General features: G+C 29.1%; 5 protein-coding genes across 7 annotated transcripts in view; 3 read left to right on the top strand and 2 right to left on the bottom strand.

Annotated features, from left to right (window-relative positions):
- The window catches only part of LOC100166459 (tubulin beta chain), a 16948-nt gene extending 13885 nt beyond the window's left edge, over positions 1 to 3063 (top strand). For both annotated transcript variants that reach the window (XM_003241860.4, XM_001943558.5), the window contains exons 2-8: positions 384 to 504; positions 565 to 690; positions 762 to 1159; positions 1250 to 1435; positions 1513 to 1652; positions 1767 to 2028; positions 2805 to 3063. In XM_003241860.4, the coding sequence (XP_003241908.1) occupies positions 384 to 504; positions 565 to 690; positions 762 to 1159; positions 1250 to 1435; positions 1513 to 1652; positions 1767 to 2028; positions 2805 to 2879 (1308 nt within the window). In that variant the 3' untranslated portion in view covers positions 2880 to 3063. The remainder of the gene's footprint in view (positions 1 to 383; positions 505 to 564; positions 691 to 761; positions 1160 to 1249; positions 1436 to 1512; positions 1653 to 1766; positions 2029 to 2804) is intronic.
- Positions 3064 to 5643: 2580 nt separating this feature from the next.
- Positions 5644 to 9474, bottom strand: LOC100164363 (bifunctional methylenetetrahydrofolate dehydrogenase/cyclohydrolase, mitochondrial). Its single transcript, XM_001943619.5, has 8 exons — positions 9166 to 9474; positions 8990 to 9091; positions 7705 to 7889; positions 7522 to 7631; positions 7053 to 7218; positions 6888 to 6980; positions 6191 to 6298; positions 5644 to 6112 (listed from the first exon to the last, which is right to left on the bottom strand). Exons 2-8 carry the CDS (start codon positions 9052 to 9054, stop codon positions 5817 to 5819), a joined length of 1023 nt encoding a protein of 340 aa, XP_001943654.1. The 5' UTR covers positions 9055 to 9091; positions 9166 to 9474; the 3' UTR covers positions 5644 to 5816.
- Positions 9475 to 9968: 494 nt separating this feature from the next.
- On the top strand, positions 9969 to 10881 carry LOC100162291 (small nuclear ribonucleoprotein Sm D2-like). The gene is given in 3 exon segments (NM_001293541.1): positions 9969 to 10164; positions 10279 to 10537; positions 10603 to 10881. Coding segments are annotated over 3 exon segments (378 nt in total). The 5' UTR covers positions 9969 to 10162; the 3' UTR covers positions 10720 to 10881.
- A 1567-nt stretch (positions 10882 to 12448) lies between these two features.
- On the top strand, positions 12449 to 14455 carry LOC100160249 (probable deoxyhypusine synthase-like). Of its 2 annotated transcripts, none has more exons than XM_016801274.2 (7): positions 12449 to 12779; positions 12845 to 12954; positions 13011 to 13376; positions 13450 to 13642; positions 13743 to 13846; positions 14151 to 14276; positions 14338 to 14455. In XM_016801274.2, exons 2-7 carry the CDS (start codon positions 12952 to 12954, stop codon positions 14416 to 14418), a joined length of 873 nt encoding a protein of 290 aa, XP_016656763.1. In that variant the 5' UTR covers positions 12449 to 12779; positions 12845 to 12951; the 3' UTR covers positions 14419 to 14455.
- A 542-nt stretch (positions 14456 to 14997) lies between these two features.
- On the bottom strand, positions 14998 to 20417 carry LOC100160932 (neural Wiskott-Aldrich syndrome protein). The gene is made up of 9 exons (XM_001943993.4): positions 20167 to 20417; positions 19854 to 20081; positions 18931 to 19030; positions 17450 to 17542; positions 17215 to 17384; positions 16784 to 17036; positions 15632 to 15789; positions 15453 to 15554; positions 14998 to 15378 (listed from the first exon to the last, which is right to left on the bottom strand). The coding sequence occupies exons 1-9, from the start codon at positions 20260 to 20262 to the stop codon at positions 15226 to 15228; spliced, it is 1353 nt and encodes a 450-aa protein (XP_001944028.1). The 5' UTR covers positions 20263 to 20417; the 3' UTR covers positions 14998 to 15225.
- Positions 20418 to 22817: the final 2400 nt, after the last annotated feature.

Raw genomic sequence — 22817 nt, 5'->3', positions numbered from 1 at the left:
GGTATTATTAAAATTTAATAATTATTACTAGGTTTTGTAAACCTCCGGTTAAATTAATTATTAATCTTATACGTAATATTATATTATATCTATATAAAATATAAATATGTTATTCCGTTAAAATCACAACGTTCAGTTACTGAAACTGAAACTTCGGTTCGAGTCTAATGTAACTATTAAGCCTTAAGTTATGTAATAATTCTTCAAACAATCCTGATCGCATCTCATAGGTTTATAATTTCTAGTGCTCATGTATTTTATTGCAATAAGTAATAACTATTATAATGTATGTTATGATCTGATATAAGCCCATATTATCATACTCAAGTATTGTATATGATACTGCTAATATATCTTTTATACATGGAAATCTAATTTTATAGTTTTGGGAGATCATTTCGGATGAACACGGTATCGATCCATGTGGTGCGTATCATGGCGACAACGATTTACAATTGGAGAGAATCAATGTTTACTTCAACGAAGCCGGCACCGGCGGCTCCCGTAAGAAGATTAATTAATTTTAGTCGTATAATTTGATTATAACCAACATTGTATTTTCAGATGGGAAATATGTGCCTAGAGCAATTCTGGTCGATTTGGAACCTGGCACAATGGACTCAGTCCGTTCCGGACCGTTTGGACAACTGTTCAGACCCGATAACTATGTTTTCGGTCAGAGTGGAGCAGGTACCAAATTTCGAAAATACCGAAAAATTATAATACATTTTTATTAACGACCAAAAATGATTACTTTTCAGGTAACAACTGGGCCAAAGGTCATTACACGGAGGGTGCTGAGCTGGTGGACTCTGTCATGGACGTAGTACGCCGCGAGGCCGAAAACTGCGATTGTCTGCAAGGATTCCAACTGGCTCACTCTTTAGGTGGTGGAACGGGATCCGGCATGGGTACTCTGTTGATATCGAAAATCCGAGAGGAATATCCCGACCGCATAATGAACACATTCAGCGTAGTTCCATCTCCGAAGGTATCGGACACCGTGGTGGAGCCCTATAACGCCACACTGTCTGTTCACCAGTTGGTGGAAAACACGGACGAAACATTTTGTATCGACAACGAAGCATTGTACGATATTTGTTTTAGGACGCTGAAATTGACGTCCCCGACGTACGGTGACCTCAACCATTTGGTCTCGGTGAGTTGTCTTTATTTATATTTAAATTTTAATGCCGATAAATGCCATCCACTGAATAAAAATTGTACAGTGGACATTATTGTGTTTTAGGTAACTATGTCTGGAGTGACGACGTGTCTTCGGTTTCCCGGTCAGTTAAACGCTGACTTGAGAAAGTTAGCCGTCAACATGGTCCCATTCCCGAGGTTGCATTTCTTCATGCCCGGATTCGCTCCACTTACAGCTAGGGGTAGTCAGTCTTACAGGGCACTTTCGGTTCCTGAACTCACCCAACAAGTGCGTAATTTCTACACTGTCAATTGCTAATGCTAAGTATCGAAATATGTGTTTTACCGTTTATTTTTGTACGAAAGATGTTTGACGCCAAGAACATGATGACCGCTTGCGATCCTAGGCACGGCCGTTACCTGACAGTGGCCGCCATTTTCAGAGGGATTATGTCCATGAAAGAAGTCGACGATCAAATGTTGAACATTCAGAATAAGAACTCGGGGTACGTATAATAAAAAAAACTAACGTTTGCCAATAACTTTATAATTACCAGTAACTTGGTATTATGCGATGATACCTAAGTAATAATAACCATATGAATGATGAACTTGTTAAGATATTTCGTGGAATGGATACCCAATAATGTTAAAGTCGCCGTATGCGATATACCTCCCAGAGGCCTCAAGATGTCGGCAACATTTATCGGTAATACCACCGCCATCCAAGAGATATTTAAACGCATCTCCGAACAGTTCACAGCCATGTTCCGCCGTAAGGCGTTCTTACATTGGTACACAGGCGAGGGTATGGATGAAATGGAATTCACCGAAGCCGAATCCAATATGAATGATTTAGTATCCGAATACCAACAATACCAGGTACCATGAATCGTAAAATTATTATAATCGTTAAAACGAGGACGCTACATAGTAGTACAGTATACACCCGCATGTGTTGTCCCCCTCATACAAAACGTATTGCAAATTTACGTACTGGAGAATTAATTTGGTCTCCTTAGTTTCAATATTATACAGTGAATTATAGCCTATTATCAAATTTAAAGATAAGAATATTATTAAGTTTCGAAAGTAAGTAAGTTGTTGTTTGTTTTTATTTTTCGGGATATTAGAAGTATTTTACTAAGTCTGCTTGAAATTATTTTCACGACACTACGAACATAATATAGTGATTTTGTAGTTAAGAGCATATTTCTTAATTTAACTATTTTTTAGAGAATATTTCAAAACTATCTTGATATTTACTGATGAATAATTATTTCCACAATAAAATTTATCATGTGTCGCACTGTCACCTATCAAGACGGTGTAGAGTCCTGTTTTTAATACAAAATACGTTTGCCTTATGTCTGTCCGTACTTTTTTCATTTTATTTTTAGTTTCTATTTATTACGTATATTGTAATACATGCTAATGGTATAATGCTCATTTTAATATTCGTAGTAGTTTTAGATATAATATATATTAACCTATTATCATAATGTGTAATACTAAATTATATAGACGATAATTATTATCGGTTAATACCGAAAACTGTATAATATGGAAATCACAATAGGTTTTACGTGTTTTTTTCGACATCGGAGGCGTACATTTTCGTTAAATATTTACCATTATATTTTACATTTTGCCCTCAGGAAGCGACAGCCGAAGAAGTTGAATTTGACGACGAAGAAGTTGTTGAAGAGGTCGATGACAACAAAGATTACTGAGTATTGTGAACTGAATATTATGTACATTATGACGGTTATTCAACTTATGAATTATTTATGCTGTACGTTGACTATATTGAGTTTTAATGTGTATAAACTCTTATTGCATTTGTTAAATGTTGATTGATATGTGTCGTTAGTAATTTAAAACCTTTATTAAACGAATGCTGTTTTCGAATAATAATTACATGTTTTGATTTTGTAACGCCGTGGGCCAACTTCGTACCTATATAATATTATATTATGTTCAATGTATATAATTAAAATACCGTGTGAAATTACACTTTAAATTTGCGCATTTAGGTCATTTTTGGCCGGCATGAAGGAATTTCGTTTTATTTTATCTGATGACTTTTTAAACTACAAAATGTTGAATCTCAGATTCAGCCGATTTATCGAGATTTTATCCAATATGTTTGCCGCTGCAGTGTATTAACTTAATAATATACCGTGATACCACCTACCAAAGAATTGAACTTGTAGACACGTGGTTTAATGGTTATCAATTATTCCTACTGATAAAATGTTTAAAATGTGAAAGGTATTGTATCCGAAAAACCTCCTTCACAGTTCACCGTAAAACTAAAACAAATACCTCAATATTATATACAGTGCCGGATTTAATGCAGCTGCCGCCCTGTTTAAACTTGGAGTGTCAACAAATTAAATCAATTAAAATAAACAATAAGAAATTACGTGGGAAAAAATATTTAATAATTTATGAATGCAAATTTTAGATATTTTACTTGATATGTTGGAATATAAAATATAAAAATTATAAAATATATCTACGTATTAAATATGACAATTTATTAAATTAACAAGAAATATATTTATGTACAACTAGTTGATCCCGCGCACTTTGTTTCCCATAACAAAATCTTAAAAATTGTGATTGTTCAAGTCCTTTTGAGTACAATTAGCTGCAATAAGCGTGCAACTCAGACACCTTTTGTAGGCAATGTGTGAAAATTCGATTTGATGCATGCTTGTACAGTTGTATCTACCGGCTACCTGATCTTCCCGAATAACCAATGACAACTAATAATAGATAAATACTAATTTCTACTAATTATTTTTCCTATAACTAATAGCAATTAGCAACCATTTATAAACAAAAAAATCGTAAATCGTAAAATCCCTGTTTGAGCACCTTTACAGGTTGATGAGCCTACCAGGTACAAAATTGCGAAACTAAACCATTCAAGGAACCTACTCAGGCACACAAAAAATTTCATCAAAACCTGTGCAGCCGGTTAGGAGGAGTTTGGATACTTACACACGGACGGAAAAAATATATTTATAAAGATGTGTAATGTTGTAATCTATAACATTTTGCGACGATACAAAATCATCGATTATATCATCATACTACATAGCATATGTAGCGTGAGTGCATGGCTATATTATTATGTAATATACTGATGTCGCTTTTGATCTATCTGACTCCATAGTCTAACGAAGACATGACTATACCCTTTTATATATGCTTCAAAGCAGCGCTTTGCTGAACAATTTGTTGCAAATGTGCGTAAAAACTTACGTAATACGTTTAGAATGTTTAGATATATACATATATTAAGTCATTTTTGTTGGTAGGTACCTACAACATATTATGAAGTTCTTGCCTTTTTTCGTCAGATTTTAAAATTAATGATCTGCATGAAAATGAATACATGATTCTTCAATATCAATAGAATAGTGCTCTATTAGTGCCCTAGTTTTTCAGCTTTTTTAGCTATTCATAGCCATGAGAAAATTTTATAAAAGTATTTTTTTTTATATTTAAATTTAAAAATGTTAATAGAAAAATTCACATAAGTTTTTCTACATAATAATATAATGAAAAAGTTATTGAAATCGAAAACAATTAACTTTGACTCTTTTTTTAGTTATTTATATCCATGTTAGTTTTTCAAATTTTGTGATAGTATAGTGTGTGGCAAGTGAGCTATTTCAGTCTGTGTGCGGCACGTGCCGCATTCGCGCCCCAGATTGAAATTGCCTTTCTGCACAAGCCATACATATTTTTTGTCACGCCTCTGCTTTCATCGATCACAGCAAAGGTGTTGCAGGGATCTAGGCACCAACTAAACTATTCTATGCAAACAATATTTCACGAAAGAAACGATTTTGTTTAATTTATTTTAAGCATAACGCCTGAAGGTTATCATATGAATATAAGATGTAACCAAAAGTTTATGTTTTGTAAGGACTGTGGTAAAAACTTCAGTGTCTGGTTGTTGGTATGCTGCATTATAGAAGAAGAAAAAAAGAGGGACGGGCATGCTTGGTGAATCATCTTATATATTAACATATTGTGAAATACCAAAACCATAAAATGAACATACTTTATTTGTTTAAAGGTCCATTAAAATTGTTTTTGACCCTTGTGGCCTTGTATAGTAAGAACTAAAATGACATCAGGGTTATCTTCTTGTGTACTCAACAATGTTATCACAGAATTATAAATTAACGATTTTTTTTTTAATATTGTAGGACCATAGATTACGGTAAAATAATCTTTTTGATTTTGTAAATGTGAAATTAAATTTTATCATGAGTAAAAAAAAAACATATTATTTAATCATGAATTGCTGGTATGAGGTCAACAAGTAATTTAGTTCTTAAACTGTGCTCAAAATCAAAAATTTTGTTTTTCTCACTAGGTTTTATGTAATTTTCTGTTTTTTGTTTTTGTTTCTAGTCATGACAAGAATAATTTACAATGTCATACCAGTGTGAAATAATAAATGTAAAAATATATGTTATAATATTATTTAATTTATAAAATTGTAACACATAATTTATTTTAAAGCTTATTTCGATGAACTTAATTTTTTATTATCACATGCTGGTACAATTTTTTAAATCTATAGCTGAACAAATATTCCTTGAAATATCAATTAATAAAATTGTTTTTAGCTTGATTTGTATTCACGGTTTTATTTGTGACGCTTGTTTATATATCACTGCACCAGGATCAAGTATATTGTAAATCACAGTTTTTTTAGCAGCCGCAATTGTGTTACGCATTAACATTGCCACTGTCATTGGACCAACTCCTCCAGGGACTGGTGTTATGTATCCTGCAACGTCTTTCACATTTTCAAAGTCAACATCTCCTACTAGATATGATTTAGATGTTTTCGGGTCTTCCACTCTGGTTATTCCTACATCAATTATGGCTGCTCCTGGTTTAACCATATCAGCACGAATTAAATTTGGAACACCTAATTGATTAATACATACATCCAGAGTTTATTTCAAGAAACATTCATATTTTTAAGTAGTATAACTAAATATATTACCTGCTGCTGATACAATAATATCAGCTGTTTTAGTAAATAAAGCTAGTTGATCTGGTGGTGTATATCGATGACATATTGTTGTTGTTGCATCCATTGCTGATGTCTCACCTTAATATAAGATTTAAAATAAATTACATCACATAGTTTGCAGAATAGACTAAAATTAAAGATTTTTTTATATTATATTTTATTACAATATTTATTTGTACAATCTGTTAACGTTTTTTTTTTTTTAATAATAAGTACAAGTGCTGTGGGAGTTGATGGGTTGTTACTTGATTGCTTGAAGGAAGAATACATCCAGTGATGGAAATATTATTTAAAAAGTGATTATACATAAGGTCTTATTTTTTCTTTAATATAAAACTATCAAGACTTTTTTAATAATTGAAAAAAAGCAATGAGAGTTTGTCAATTTGTGATTACCAAACAAAAGTGATTATTTATAGAAATTTACAATATTTGTAAAGGTCATATTAATATAATAATAGGTAATATTAATATTTTCAAATTATTTAATATATTAGTATCATTAACGTATGGTACATTGGTACCTACAGTAAGGCATATATATATTTTATAAATAATTTTAAAAAGTGTAGAACATATATCTTAAGCATACAAATTTTTAACAACATATTTTTGAATTATAAAACTTATCTAACAAGTTTACAAGTTAAATTGTAATTATAGGTACCTGCATTATCTGCATGGAGCAACATAGCAATAGGCATACCAACATTTTTTGATCTTCCACAAACAACAGCATTTTTACCAAGAGTAGGAATTCCTAAAATAAAATGTTTTTATTTTTATTTTGAAACTAAAATTTTAAATTTCTAATTGTAGCATTTAATTTTACCAGTTCGTCGAATTAGCTCATGAACACCCAACGGTGTGCATGGTCCCAAACATTGCATATCCAAACAAAATCTTCCAATATTAACAATGTTGAAACCATCAACATCCTTGTGTGGTGCCACAGCATTACACAATGTTCGTTCAGTAATATGATCAGGAAGTGGTAACTAAATTGCATACAGTTTGTAATGTACAAATTATAATACATATATAATATTTACAAATCTATATTCAGAGCACAAAATGTTATCGATTTTTTTTTTTCTAATTGATTATATTTTATGTATGCTAGAGAAGTACAAATTATGTACTATAACAATGTTAACAGTCATATATTTTCTTTTAAGGTGTATAGGTTTTAAGGTCCCAAATTAAAGATTACAATATTTATAATTTTTAAAATACATCACTCGGACTTAACAATAAAAGTAATTAAGTATATTGTTTTGCTATAAGGAGTTATAACTCACCTGGACTAAAATTCCATCAACATTTTCATCATGATTTAAACGTTTAATACAGGCAAGAAGCTCATTTTCACTTGTTGATGCGCTGAACTTCATTGTTTTTGTTTCAATACCTAATTAAAATATTTATTTATAAAAACAATAATCATTAAAAAAAATGTATTGCCATTAAAATAGTGTAACAACCAACAACTTTAGCAGCTTTAATTTTGTTCGTCACATAAATTTTACTAGCTGGATTTTGTCCAACTAACACTGCTACTAAATGAGGGGCCCGATTCCCTTTCAAAACCCATTCTTGAGTCTCCTGGCGTAGTTCATTTAATATAGTATTAGCAATACTCTTCCCATCAATTACTGTAGCGTTTAATCTAAAAGAATAATATTTAACTGTTAGGCTACATTTTGAACATATTCTTTCTTTAAAATATTGGTATTAAAAATATCACAATTAACAATATTAGTTTATAACTCATCCTGTCTACCTTTGTAAGATAGTGCAGCAACAATAGTACTCAGTTGTGAGGATACATATGAGTTGTTGACATAAATGAAGATTGCCTTTTTAGGAAAACAAGTGTCAGCATCAGGCGCAGACTGGCTGGGATGCTGGGATGCCACAGCATCCCTTGCCTTAAAATATATTTGCCACAATCTGTATAAATGTGCCATATATTTATATAAATTCAGTAGTTTTATTGTCTCAAGTTAACATACACATAATACAAAGTATATGATCTTAGGCGCAAATAGACAAATTATTTTGGGGGGACTAAAGCCCCTCCTATAATATTTTCTAAAAATTATATATGCTCAGTACTAATTACTGACTTTTGAACTGGGGGGACTAAGTTCTCCCAAGCTCCCACCTATTTGCGCCAATGTATATGATGTAGGTACATGATATAATTTTTACTTTTATTTTTTGTGAATAAAGTAATGTTTGTTCACTTGACACTTATAACAGTGTGTTAACTTGGTATCTATTTACGTTTTTTTTTTAAATATAATATTTATTTCATTTCACATAAATAAATATAACAATATGAATTTGGAATGATGATGTCTCCAAAAAGCAGATATTGTATTAAACATATTCAAATTGTTTTATTAAAACAAAATTAATTATTGCAAGTAATATTATATAAATAACATTTTTTGAAATTTTTCCCAAAAATATTTATTATTTGTCCTAAAATTATGTAGCATCACATGCCCATTTTTTACCAGTCCGCGCCTGGTTAGCATCAAATGAGGAGGTTGAGCCATTTTAACAATCATGTTAGTTCCTTAATTAACTAGGTACCTAATATATATATATTATTCCTGTAAAGAATACAAAATACAACATGTGTATTAACATACTATTTGTATTAAGTATTGGTGAAAGAAATCCAAAGATACCAAGATAACTACAACATACCTATTACAAATTATAATTAAGAATAGACGTTAATGCTGAATAATTTACCTGATGCTGGAAGAATGAAATTTTTTTGCAAACAACTTGACACCAGTCCAATACCTGGTATGCATTTTAAAATGTTATTTAAAAGTAGGTCAGTAGAATTATCTATAAAAGAAAAAATATATAATTTAAAGCACACATATTTGTTGGCTTTATACTCAAAACTAAATTCTACTTACTTATTAAGCAATTGAGCTGTCAACACTTTACGCTATCAAGTAGGATTACATACATATTTATAGAAAAACAATTATTTTATTACATTTACTCAAAGATTTACAAATCATGAATTAAAATAATTATGTAAATTTAAAAATGTAATTAGTTAATTTGTACATGATTAATGGAATAATATGCCAATAAATGACAATTTCACGAACTAAGATAAAATTAATGAATAATAATTAATATTTAAGTAATATAAATTATATATAGGACATCATATTTTAAGTAGTACGAACTTTGAATTCGTGGCTCGCGAATTTGGCTTATCGTAAATCGTATACCTAATATCATATTCTTTCAAAGATTTGAATTCAATAACTATCTCATAATTTGAATATTAGCGCGCCTACCGGTGAAAATATGATCAGTGAGAATAAGAACCACGATTAAAGATAGTATCTTTAATCGTGATTAGAACTAAAATAGGTGATAATAATAATATAGCTTATCCCAATGAGTAAATAATATATCCGCGGGCTTATCCGCGGAGCGTTGACTCATACCACAGAACTCATGCACCATACCATACCTTGAAGATCTCTAAATAATCTTCAATCTTCATGCACCAAACATTACCATACGATACATGACTGGCATCCAGTTTTCATCAGTCCCTCCCGAGATTGTAGTTGTGGTTGCTGTAATTTATCCCTTAAAAATAAAGTTTCTATACCTATATAAATCGTATTTTAAGGAGTAAAATTAGGCAGTTTAATAGCAATCTCGGGGAAATTGATAAGACCGGTCGCCAGGTTTTACAGTAGTATTGTCGTATTTAAGTAGTTTAGTATTTGACATTTTGACTGTAGTCTGTTTATAGTCTGTAATACTGTATTAATTACTTTTTTTTTAAGTAATAAGTTAAGTTAATTAAGTCTGCCGGGCGCACCATTGAACCGTTTAAATTATTGTATTTAATATTATTCATTATTAATAAAACATCATACAACAATGTAAGTGTGGTTATTCAGAATTTCAGATTTATACTTTATATTACATTTATATAAATGTTAAATTTTTTTATATATTTTACTCACTCATGATTATTTTAATTTATATTTGTATAGGGCTGCTGTAGCAAACAAACCAAAATCTGAGATGACTCCTGAAGAATTGGCAAAACGTGAAGAAGAAGAATTCACTACAGGCCCCATGTCGGTATTAACCCAATCTGTACGTAATAATACTCAAGTATTGATAAACTGCCGCAATAATAGAAAACTTTTGGCAAGAATCAAAGCATTTGACCGACATTGTAACATGGTATTAGAAAATGTACGGGAAATGTGGACTGAGTTGCCTAAAACCGGCAAAGGCAAAAAAAAAGTAAATATTATACATAACATTATTATATTGTATATATATACATAAATTTCATTAATTTGTTTTAGGCAAAAGCTGTTAGTCGAGACAAATATATTTCCAAAATGTTTCTGCGTGGTGATTCAGTTATTTTAGTTGTCAAGAACCCTAAAGAAGCTGTTCGACAACAACCGCCGGCCCCTTGATATTTATTTCTCCTTTACACAAATTATATTTAAGATATTTTCATTCAATGTATACCCATTACTTGATTTGATCTTCATTTCTTATGATCTAACCTTAATATATTCCAAAATACGGCTGAATATTTTTTAATTATAATATTAAAATTGTTTTCTAGTGATTCATTTTTACATTGAGTTCTTTTAGTCAATTTAATTTTAATTATTGATTACTTCATACAAAATCTATCTCATGGAAATGATAAAACTATTCTAAAAATAATTTGATATTTTGAAGACAATGTAATACATATGGTTATCTAACCTAACCTGTAACTATGGTTATACATAATGATTTAACTTAATTGGTACAGCTGCTGTACAAGTTATAAAATTAATTATGATCATTTCTTATTATGTTAAGAATACAAATATAAAAAACTATAATGATAAATCGATTGCCTAACCTAACACAATAATGCAAGTTTTAAAGAGGAGGAAAATAGTTAACCCCTTTTCTATACAGTGTACAATAGGAATAGGCGTAATTTCAAATTTTGACTTGGGGGAGGGGGCTGAATATATTAAAGGCAAGTAGACCATTGCAATATATCATTAAATACAATTTAAAATTGTATGTCCTATGTTTTTTTTTTGGGTTTGGGGTGGTGCTAAGCCACCCAATTTGCGCCAATGACAGTAGGTGTCGATAGTGTATCTTTTCAGTTGTCATTAAGGTGTAATTCACTGTAGTGTACGAGTTAATTTGGATTCAATGATAAATCATACTGACTATTCTGAGCGAAGACGGTGTATCGGCCTATATTATTAACTATTACCATTGATTATAATATAATTAAGGTTATTAGTAATTAATTAGTATTTAATTGTACAAGACCTATGTTGAATTAATTTTTTCCAAAAACATTGCATTTGAAAAGATCATCCAGTCATTGTGTGTAAAATTATATAATAATATTATGTTAAAAGTTGCAAGTCCTCACTAATAATATTTTAGTTCTTCCAAATTTTAACTTCAAATGGACTATAAAAAAAAATAATATATTTTTTAGACTGAGCCAAATGTTTTATAAATGTTTATAAAAAAAATACTAAAATTAAATCCAAAATATAAAATGTCTATATATTATAATATCAATCAAAATATTTTTAAAATTTGATGATTTATAGAAAATTGTCAAATTATTAACCTTTGGTGAACATGTTAAGTATCTACCATTATGAGTTTTCGAGTTACACTGAAAAACAAAATTGATTTTGTTAAAAACTAGTTTTGGTGTAAAAATTTCCGTTTTTTTGTTTTTTACGATGCTTTTGAAAACTACTGGGAATTATTTACTCTTGATCAACCGTCGTCCCCCCCTTATTAATAAAGTAGAAACCCGATTCACTTTTTTTTCAGAAAAAAAGTAGAAGTAGAAAATTGAAGTATTTTTATTTTTACTGTTATAAAAAGTGTAATAGACTAGAAAAAACACACAAAATTCACTCCAGTACCGGCTCAGAATCTTAAATCTAAATGGAGTTGAGACTTATTAGTCATTACACATTTACACTAATTTGGACTTAAGTACTATAGCACAGAACACTGAACAATAGTGCTATAGAATTAAGGTATATCGACATATCGTATAATATATCTTTTCTTTTTCGTGATTTTTTTCTTATAAAACCATAAACAACATAATAACACCGGCTACAAGGTGTATTGATATCAATACACCTTGACCGGCTATCAACCGGCTAACAAATAGCAATAATATTATGGTGATTGGATGATAACATAGTTAGAACTGTGATAGCTCGAACTGAATTCTAAAACCATTCAGCTTTCAGCATGGCACGAATGCATGATGCACTAATAAAATAGTAACCTAACCTGTAGCATAACTATTAAAGTTATTTTAACATTTATTATTATTGTTTACTTTAAATCTTGGTCCGTGCTTCAGTTAAAGTAATACATTATAAATAATATAAAACCTAACGGTGGTATGGAGCCACAGAAAGCATCAGATGCGGTTTTGAAAAAGAGCCTAGACATTTCATCAGAAAATCCAACAGTAAAAGGTTTAACTACTATTATATACTGACTTTGTTATTATTTTAAATTATTTAAATTTATTAGGTTATGATTGGAACAATGGAATCGACTACGAACAATTACTGTCAGTGTATCGGTATTCTGGATTCCAGGCGACAAATTTTGGATTATCTGTCGAACAGATAAATAAAATGGTTAGATGGTGGAAGAAGATGTGAATTTATTTTATTTACTTTTAGTTTTTGCATAGTTAGATGAAAGAGAAAAACCATTTGAAGAAGATATTCATGAAGAAGACGAATTTATCAAACGCCGTTCAAATTGCACAATGTTCCTTGGTTATACTTCAAATATGGTTTCATGTGGTAACCGTGATGCAATACGCTTTGTTGTCCAACATAAGATGGTCGACTGTATAGTGACAACTGCTGGAGGAGTTGAGGAAGACTTAATAAAATGTTTAGCTCCTACATTTATAGGAGATTTTCAATTAAAAGGTAGCACTCTCCGTGAAGATGGCCTCAATAGAATTGGAAATTTATTAGTTCCAAATAACAACTACTGCAAATTTGAGAATTGGGTCATGCCTATTTTAGATAAGATGCTCGAAGAACAAGTATGTATAAAAATATAATTATGATACTCTAAATTAAATACCTAATTTGTATGATGTTATATATGCATTGTAGAATATTGCTTGGACTCCTTCTAAAATAATCGAAAGATTGGGCTTAGAAATAAATGACGAACAATCAATATGCTATTGGGCAGCAAAGAATAAGATCCCCATATTTTGTCCAGCTTTAACCGATGGTAGCTTAGGAGATATGATGTACTTCCATTCCTTTAGAAACCCTGGTCTTATTATTGATATATTAAAAGGTAAAGTGAACAGTGTAATGTTTTACTGTATTATCATTACGGTACTATCTTTAATTATTGTACATATTATTAAATTATTTTTTATGTTTCTGTCACAAAGATTTGAGAAGATTGAACACGATGGCGGTAAAAGCAGCAAATAGTGGAATGATTATAATTGGGGGTGGAGTGATAAAACATCATATTTGCAATGCCAATTTGATGGTAAGTATATTATTTATAGAATTTTACGATTAGTAATAAAGAAAACTAATAACTATGCATTTCAAGTATCCAAATTGAAACTATTCTGATTTAAATTTTATGCTGTATAGGAACTTAAGATATCTTTGTTGTTAATAAATTGTTTGTCGCATGTCTCCTCTGTTAAATGTGTTTTTTCTTTTTTTTAAACTAATTTAACACTTAGTTGTTTTCTTCAGGCTATGAAAAACAACTAGGTTCTTAATATTATAAACCTATTATCTCATAAATGCTGTAATTAACTACTATTAATTGGTTGATTTAGAGAAATGGTGCTGATTATGCGGTTTATTTGAATACTGCATCAGAATATGATGGTAGTGATTCTGGAGCTCGACCCGATGAAGCTGTTTCATGGGGTAAAATAAAAGCAGATGCTTCACCAGTGAAAGTAAATATTTATACATTGACCATAGGTAGTTCAATTAATTAATTTTTTTTTATTTGTCTAGATTTATGGCGATGCAACACTTATATTTCCGCTTTTAGTAGGAGAAACCTTTGCAAAACGATATCATAAAAATAAAAAATGAATCCATGAAATATATTTTTATATTATTTGAAAACTTATTAATTTTTATTTATCTACAATTAATGATAAGCTTACTCTGCTTTAATTATTGACATTTTTATTTTTATTATTTTATAATTAGTAAATTCATATCCTTTAGGGAAAAAAAGTGTTATTAAGGTTAAAGATGTCCACACACGATTCCTAGGCACCCTTCTCATAAATTAATGTAGTCTAATATGACACGACTTATGTGTACAATGATTGTACTAGACGTCGCCTAGAGTCCCTTGGCCTGCATATTCGAGAGCGGTCCACTCATATCCTAAATAGAGTATTGTATATATACCAGTATATTTTTCTGCAATGGAAAAGATAATACTTGTTTAGCATATACATTTTTATTGGAAAATTGTGATTTGAGATCACTAATATGCTAAAAATGTAACTAATATATTTTTTTTTATATATTCAAATATCCAACTGAATATACCTAATGATAAATTATTAGCACGAGTAAACTTTATATTATAGTACATGATAAATATATTATAAAGGAATCAGAATATTTTAAATTTTAAGCACTGGAATTTAAAAAAAATAAAATTGATTAAAATATTTAATATCACATTATAAACCATTGATTATATACAATATACAGACTGTGATTATCATAACAATAAAATATAAATGCAGTTAATGAAATTTAAATTTAAATCCAAATTATCAAGAAAAATAAAATATTTAAATCAAAACTACCTCCAACAGTAAATATAAATATATTAAAGAATATAAATAAAAAATGTTATCGCATTATAATAATGACTACTCAATCATCCCAGTCATCATCGCCTTCACTGGAGTCACTGGTACTACTGTCACTGTGAATAACTCTAGCTCGTTCAGCTAAAGCTCTAGCTAATGCCCCAGCTAAACCATCCCCTTCTAAATTTTTAATACTTTTCTTTTCGATTGGTTGCACCTATAAAATTTAATAAATATTAAATATTATTTAATATAATATCACTTAAAACAAGTGGAAATTTTAAGTAATACCGATTTCAATTCTACGCCTTGTCTTATTTGATCAAGTAAGTTATTTCTTGAATTAGGTTCTGTAGTGTTAGATGCTTTTACAGAATTTGAAGTATCAACATGCTAAAGAAAAAAAATGATATTACTATATTTTATATTTTTATTGTCTTATTTATTTCATAAAAAAGTAGTGTACATACCTTGAGTGTTTTACCAGACCGGATGGCTTCTAATAGTGCAGATCTAGTGTCTGGTACAGCTTCAACAGGCTTACTCTTGGTCAATTCCATTTGTGGCGGCGGTGGGGGTGGTGGAGCTGCATTCATTAATGGCGGAGGTGGAGGAATAAAAATGTCTTCTAAAATATAAAAATGTTGAAAAAAATATTTTCTAATTAAAATTTATATAAAAACTAAGTTTTTATGATTGTAAGAAAACATTATAGTTTTATAAAAATTACAGTCTATAAATATTTTTTTTCCTGATGTAACTCTTCAAAGGTAATATTAATAATTGAATACAAATTATTGAGTGAGTGGGTGAGTATATTAGATTGTAAATTACCATTTAAACTTAAATTATATAGATTTATATGCACTAAATATCAATTTTATAATAATTCATAATAGTTTAATTTTTATTAATCTAATCTAAATTGTTTTAAAAAAAAAAAAATGAAAAAAAAGTCTGTTTTATATGATGAAGTTTGACAAATACAACTATAAAAACTAGTATAATGTAAATTAGTTAATAAAATGTATAGATTTTGAGTTGAACAATGAATGTATTGATTTTACAATGAGATGTGTTTGTATATACAATTTATAGAAGAAAAAATTCTTTGATTTTAAATTTTTAGGGTAGTTTCTGGTGGAAAATTGGATCTTGTAAAATATTTTGACTCTTTTTAAGCTGTTCATAGACATTTTATATTTTTTTGTTTATTTTACTTCTAATGTTGGTAAATAATGTTCGCTTAGCTAAAAATCTTGAGAATCAATACAAGGTTCCCTATAAGTTTATATTATAGCCATATAAAGATATTAAAGATGCATAAGTAAGAATTTTATTCACATGCATTTAAAGTTCAAATTTTGGAAAAAAATCACAAAAAACTTTTACAGCTAAAATTGAAAAATGTAATACTAGATTTCTCATAAGTAATTAAAACCAACAATTCTAAAAAATATACATACACAAATTTTCTTTATAGACATTTGACAAAATTACAAATTTAAATGATTTCAAGTTTAGCACATCCACTCCCACATTTTTTTTTTTTACAATATTAATTATTGTACCTACATGTTTTGTTTTATATCATATAAATTGTATTTATGTTTATTGCTTACCTTGTTTTTTAACTGGAATAGTCACATTGTTGGGCCGAGGGGGCGGTGGTGCTGGACTTCTTATATTTGGTGTATTATTTGAAGTAGGTGGAGGTGGAGGTGGAGCTTGACGAAATCTTGTTGGCAAAGGAGGCGGAGTAAGTGAATCTTGAACATCTTCTTTAATAGCATCCATACCACCATGTTTATCAATAAAATCATAAATAAAATCTCGAGTCTGAGGATTACGTAGTTGACTTTCGGAAACCCCGGCCTGTTGCAAAAATGATCATTATAATTTTATTATATTTTTAAATGACTGTCAATATTATTGTAAAAAAAATTTAACATCAATCATTTGAATAGCACAAAATGTGACTTAAAATAATATATTTAGAAATGTTAACCGTAGTGTGTATTGTGTATTGCCTATAGAAAAATAGACACCTTACCTTAGCAAAGAATGTATTTAATTGTGGATCTTTAATCTGTCCTAAATCAAAACCTCGATCTGGATCCCAACCAATATGTTGCACATGTCTGAAATTTTCTGGTAGACCTATTTGATCTTTTGTGTATTTCTTATTTTTTGAATTTTTGCCTTTATTTTTATGACTTTTGCCTGAATGAACAATTCAAAATTATGATAGATAAATATTGTTAACAATAAATAAACCATTTCATTACCATTCATTTGAACTGGTGGTCCATAAGTATTATTAGAATTACTTACAGGTTGCAAGACATTATTTTGATTATTATGTGACTTCGACCTTTGTTCTAAAGAATATCAATAAATTATTATTATTTTAAATATAATAATGCCAAAAACTCATATATACGAGTAGCATACGCAAGATTTTAGTTTGCTTAGGAATTTTACGTAAGATTAAAACAGACGCATGGAGGGCTTCATCCCCATACCCCTCCCATAGCTGAATTAACAAATAGCAACATCGAAATTTAAAAATTATTCCAAATTTTTATATTTATCAAACTCTAATTATTGTACTCTTGATCTGGAAAAAATTATATTTTAAAATTAATAATTATAAGATAATCAACATACAATAAATCCAAATGGTAAATAATTATTTATATAGGTAGGTCATACAATTCAACAGGTTGAAGTTTTTCAAAACTCAAACAAATTAATTTTATACTTGTACTTACATTATTTTTACAATAATGTTGTTTAAACCCATTAATTAATTATTGTGTTATTAATCTCAAATTTAGTTTACGATTTTAATATTTTATCTAGTCATCTAGAGTCATCTTCTTTTTAGGCCATGGTAAACATGGCAATTAATAAAGCATTTATGACAAACGTAAAGCAATGTTATCTTATCATCAAAGAAAAAATTTCTGAACTAAAATTCTCGATTTTATTGCAATTTTAAAATTTATTTATATCTATTAAAAATAATTAACAATTAATTTAATTTGTGTATTGATTATTATGGTATGTAAAAAGATGAAGAAATTTCAAGGTAGTTAGGACCCTAAAACCCTGCATATGCCACTGATATAATATATGTTTACTTTAAATTGATATTCATGTTTTACTTGAGGACGCCTTTATCCCCAGTTGTATCTGTCTTACAAGTGTGCAACACATTGAAAAAAATTAGCAATTCAAATTTAGTTTCATTAGTTCAAATTATTATAATTTATAATGAATTTACATTTATCAAAATTAAGAGTAATAACATTGTCTGTGTTTTTTTGAAGAATTTGTTGAATTTTTTTTAATTCTAATATTTTACTCACTTTTAAATTTAAGTATCGAAAAACACATCTTTAACTTAAAGTTTAATAATAGGTCAATTCGTTCCAATAACTATTAAGCTATTTTAATTAAATGTGAAATGCTGAACACAATATTTATATAGTATAGTATAGTATATTTTATACTTTGCGCACTTGAAAGACTAAGACAATAAATGTGGGTTACATTAAGATTGTTTTAAACTAAAATACCATCACCTTAGCTAAAATGATTATTAAATATTAAGTTAATAACTTATTAATAAAATACCTTATAATCTTTACTTTATTGTATAATAAGTAATGTCAATATTAATTCAGATGTCAAAACCAATGTTGATATAATGATATATTAACAAATTTAAAAACTTTTTCATTAAAAATAAAAATTGAGTTACCCAATCGTTTTTCCCGTCTTCTTCTTTGTAAATTAATTACTGTCTCTTCAAACACTGCAGCTTCATCTTCACTTGCAAAATTGAACCCAACTATACATTCCTATATTAAATATTTGTAATATCACTAACATAAACATACTCATAAAATGTTTAATTTTTAATATACACTATGTCACACTCGCATTTGTTGTCTCCGTTTATCTGTACTCCAATCAATATAGCAAATGTGCAATCAGCAAAACTAATTTTGTGTTGTGGATTTTATATTAAAGTTAACTGATCTAGTATCAAACTTAAAGGTAAGAACATAATCTGTGTTTATGCCCTGGATTTTTACAATATTTCAATTTTCAAGCAAGTAATGGGTATGTAAAATATTACATTAACTGTTTATTAACTGTTAAAAAATGCTTATATTTTGTTAATTTGAACTATTGTAAAAATCTAACTAGCAAAAGTTTTAAAATAGGTTAATTAAATCTAACATTAAATTCAACGATACAAATCTGGTTCAAATGAGAGCAAATTTTATAAGTTTGTATGACTAAGATAATACACGGGTGTGGCATTAATTAAACATTTTAATGAATTATTTTCACTTTTTTCAATTATTAAGCTATCAGTTATGTCATATTTATAAAGTTTTAAGTATTTTAAAAATTGATAATATCCAAATATCTTATAAACCTAGATGAAGAAAATATTAATATTTTATTTGGTTGAATAAAATTGAATTATTTTGTGGTTTCAGTTAATAACATTGATATTGTATTTTTTAAATGTTGTTCTTGTAAAAAAGTTTCAAGGAATATCTACCAAAAAATGATTTATAATTTCAGTAATATTCTGTTAAGTGGACATAGTTTCTAATGGACAAAAACAATTGGACTAATTAACACTATCTTCTAGTTATTTCAATTTACCTCGGCTTCAAAACAATGGAAAAATTTAGCAGAACTTTGATATTGTAATCCATTATACATTTCATGTTCCCACAATAATTGGTGTCTTATTGGGCAATACAATCGAAAATAATATGACTTTCTATTCGGATCTCTGACAAAACAAAGAATTCCAAAATTCTTTTGCCTCCATTCAGTACCTTCAGGTCCATCAGTGCTAAAAAACTGAACTACAGCCATAGCCAAGCTCTAAAGAAAATGAATAGCAACATTTTCAGTACTGTATAATTATAGTAAAAATTCTATCAATTATAAACAATAAAAAATAATTTACTTGACATTTTGGGCCCAATAGTTGTAACACAGATTCATTTTCATCCTTAGTTAATAGCTGTGAACATTTTTGTTCATGATATAATCCTGGTTTCATTATAATTGTTATTGGTTCACTGGTGCTAGTTAGAAACTCGGAATAACAAAGCGTTGCATAAATATTGAAGGCTTGGTGATTCAATTTTACATTTATTACAAGAAATGCAGTGCACAAAATAATGCACAATATTGAATATATTACAGTAAATAACTTTTTAGTGCAAATTGATAAGTGATAACATCTGTTAAACACAACTTATCAATGTGGAATGTACATTATAATTTATATTGTTATAAATATTCTGACTCAGTGATGTTGGCGCGGATGACAATACCATAGTTAATACTCATAAAACGTATAAATACAATACATATTATAATATAATTTATATATATAAGTATATATTATATAATTAAATTATAATAAATTTTATTTTATGCCTATGATAATAGGTACCTACTTATTATTTATTAAAAAATATATAAAAAATCTAAACCAACGATGCCAAATTTCCCTTTCATTTTCTGAACCTACAGTACCTATCTAAGGGTGGGGGATTGCCGATTGGATTCCCCGGGGGTTGGATGCGTTGTATATGTTAACATTGTATATGCTTATTAATAATATGGTCTATAAGGACTACAGAATGCCATTTTTTATTTTTTAAAGACATTTTAGTAGTTTTCAGAAAAAAATATTGGTAATATTCATAAAAAAATAAATCTATTTAGGACCTAATGGCTAATACCTATAATGTATATACATAATATAGCAGTATTATTCGAATTATTTATAGACAGTAAAATTTACTATAGATAGGTAGGTATTAGTTACCTACCTAAATATCTTTAGCAGCGTTCCTCAACCATTGAAAATTCACGTAGGCACCCTCGCCACTACTTTAGTTACCACCAAATGTACATTTTTATATATTTTAAAATAAGATAGAAAAAAAACCATAAAATAATAATAAAATTTCACTTATTCCACCATTACCATAGGCGCAATTTGGGGGGGGGGCTTGGAGGGGCTAAGCCCCTCCAATATTAAAATTAGCTCCTCCAAAAATTTGTATTTTAATTCTAGTATTAAATCCTTCATTAATTATCTAATCCACATACCTAGTACAGTAAACCAGCCCGTGCACCAACCAGTAGCGGATCCAGAGGTCACTAAAGGGGGGGGGGCGAATTTTCAAAAATTAAATTACCTTTTTTTATATAACCTGTAATTTATTGTAGGCTAAAATTATTTGCATTATTTCACCTATACAACTAAATAAATATGTAATAAAAATAAAAATATTAGTTGTCAGCCCAATTTTATAATATAAAAATAACGTAAAAATACGGGCCATGGGGGGGGGGGGGCGAACTAACCCAACCTCGTATCCGCCACTGGCACCAACATGATGTTAAATTAGGTAGGTATATAACATACAAATACCTGTTGTAAATGTTGTTATTTTTAGTTTTATTAATATATAAATCTGTTATAATATAGGTATTAAATGTAAAAAAGTGGGTGAAAAAAATATGATTGTGGTATTTGAGGAAAGGGTGTGGGGGTAAAGCACCCCACGGATCTGTTTAATTTAAATATGCTAAGCATTAAGCCCCTCCAAGTGAAAAACTGAAATTGCGCCTATGGCCATTATGGTTTTTTTCTCTCACCCCATCATCAAAGGCGTTTTAAACGGAGTGCATAACTGCATATAAGGGGCATTTGCCCTAAGCATAGACTTATTAATATTATTATTAATATAGGTTTACGGCCCCAGACGACAAAATTTAAAAATATTTAATAAGCGCAGTCATAATAAAGATTCTTCATAACAATTTTTGGGATTTACTTAATAAATTAATATTTCCATCAGTGTTATAACATTTTATAAAATGTTAAAATATTTAAGTATTATATATTTTTTTAAATACCCTTGGGATTTTTACTTAAACGACCCAAAGGTCTTTATAACTAATATGTTTAATATTTATAATATATATTTTACATATTAGATATAAATTATATAATATACTTTACAGACTACAGTTTTACACGTTGATGGAGTCACTTCCAATCAATTAGTGGCGCCTGCCTTAATCTAAAATCTTAAATTAAGTCGCTTAAGACGTCTGATACCCTTGGAGTTATCTAATAATTAGACGGCCAATTGATTGACATGGTGATCTGGCCTCATCTCGTGTTTGCGACCAAACCTTTGGCTTTTGTCTGCTATACTCTATTCAGATTAAGAACATACCAGGCGGCCATGGTCAAAACCCGTTTTGTTACGTAAATCTTGTATGCATAGGCGCAATTTCAACTTTTGACTTGGGGGGGCTGAATATATTAAAGGCAAGCAGACCATTGCAATATAGCATTCTAAAATTGTATTTCCCAGGTTTTTTTTTTTTTTGGGGGGGGGGGGGGGGGGTTAACTCATTAATAGACATAATAAACCGTCTTCGCTCAGAATCGTTTTTTTTAATTTAAATTTTAAGATATATCATTTAAATATTTAATTAAAATTAACACATATATTAGCATGATTAACTAACTATAGCTTACCTAACCTATCCTAATGGCGAGGTACACTCTTGACTCTTCACTAC

Source organism: Acyrthosiphon pisum, chromosome A1 (assembly GCF_005508785.2).
Source record: "Acyrthosiphon pisum isolate AL4f chromosome A1, pea_aphid_22Mar2018_4r6ur, whole genome shotgun sequence".
In the NCBI taxonomy this organism is placed as follows: domain Eukaryota; kingdom Metazoa; phylum Arthropoda; class Insecta; order Hemiptera; family Aphididae; genus Acyrthosiphon; species Acyrthosiphon pisum.
This window is presented reverse-complemented; position numbering and strand designations above follow the sequence as displayed.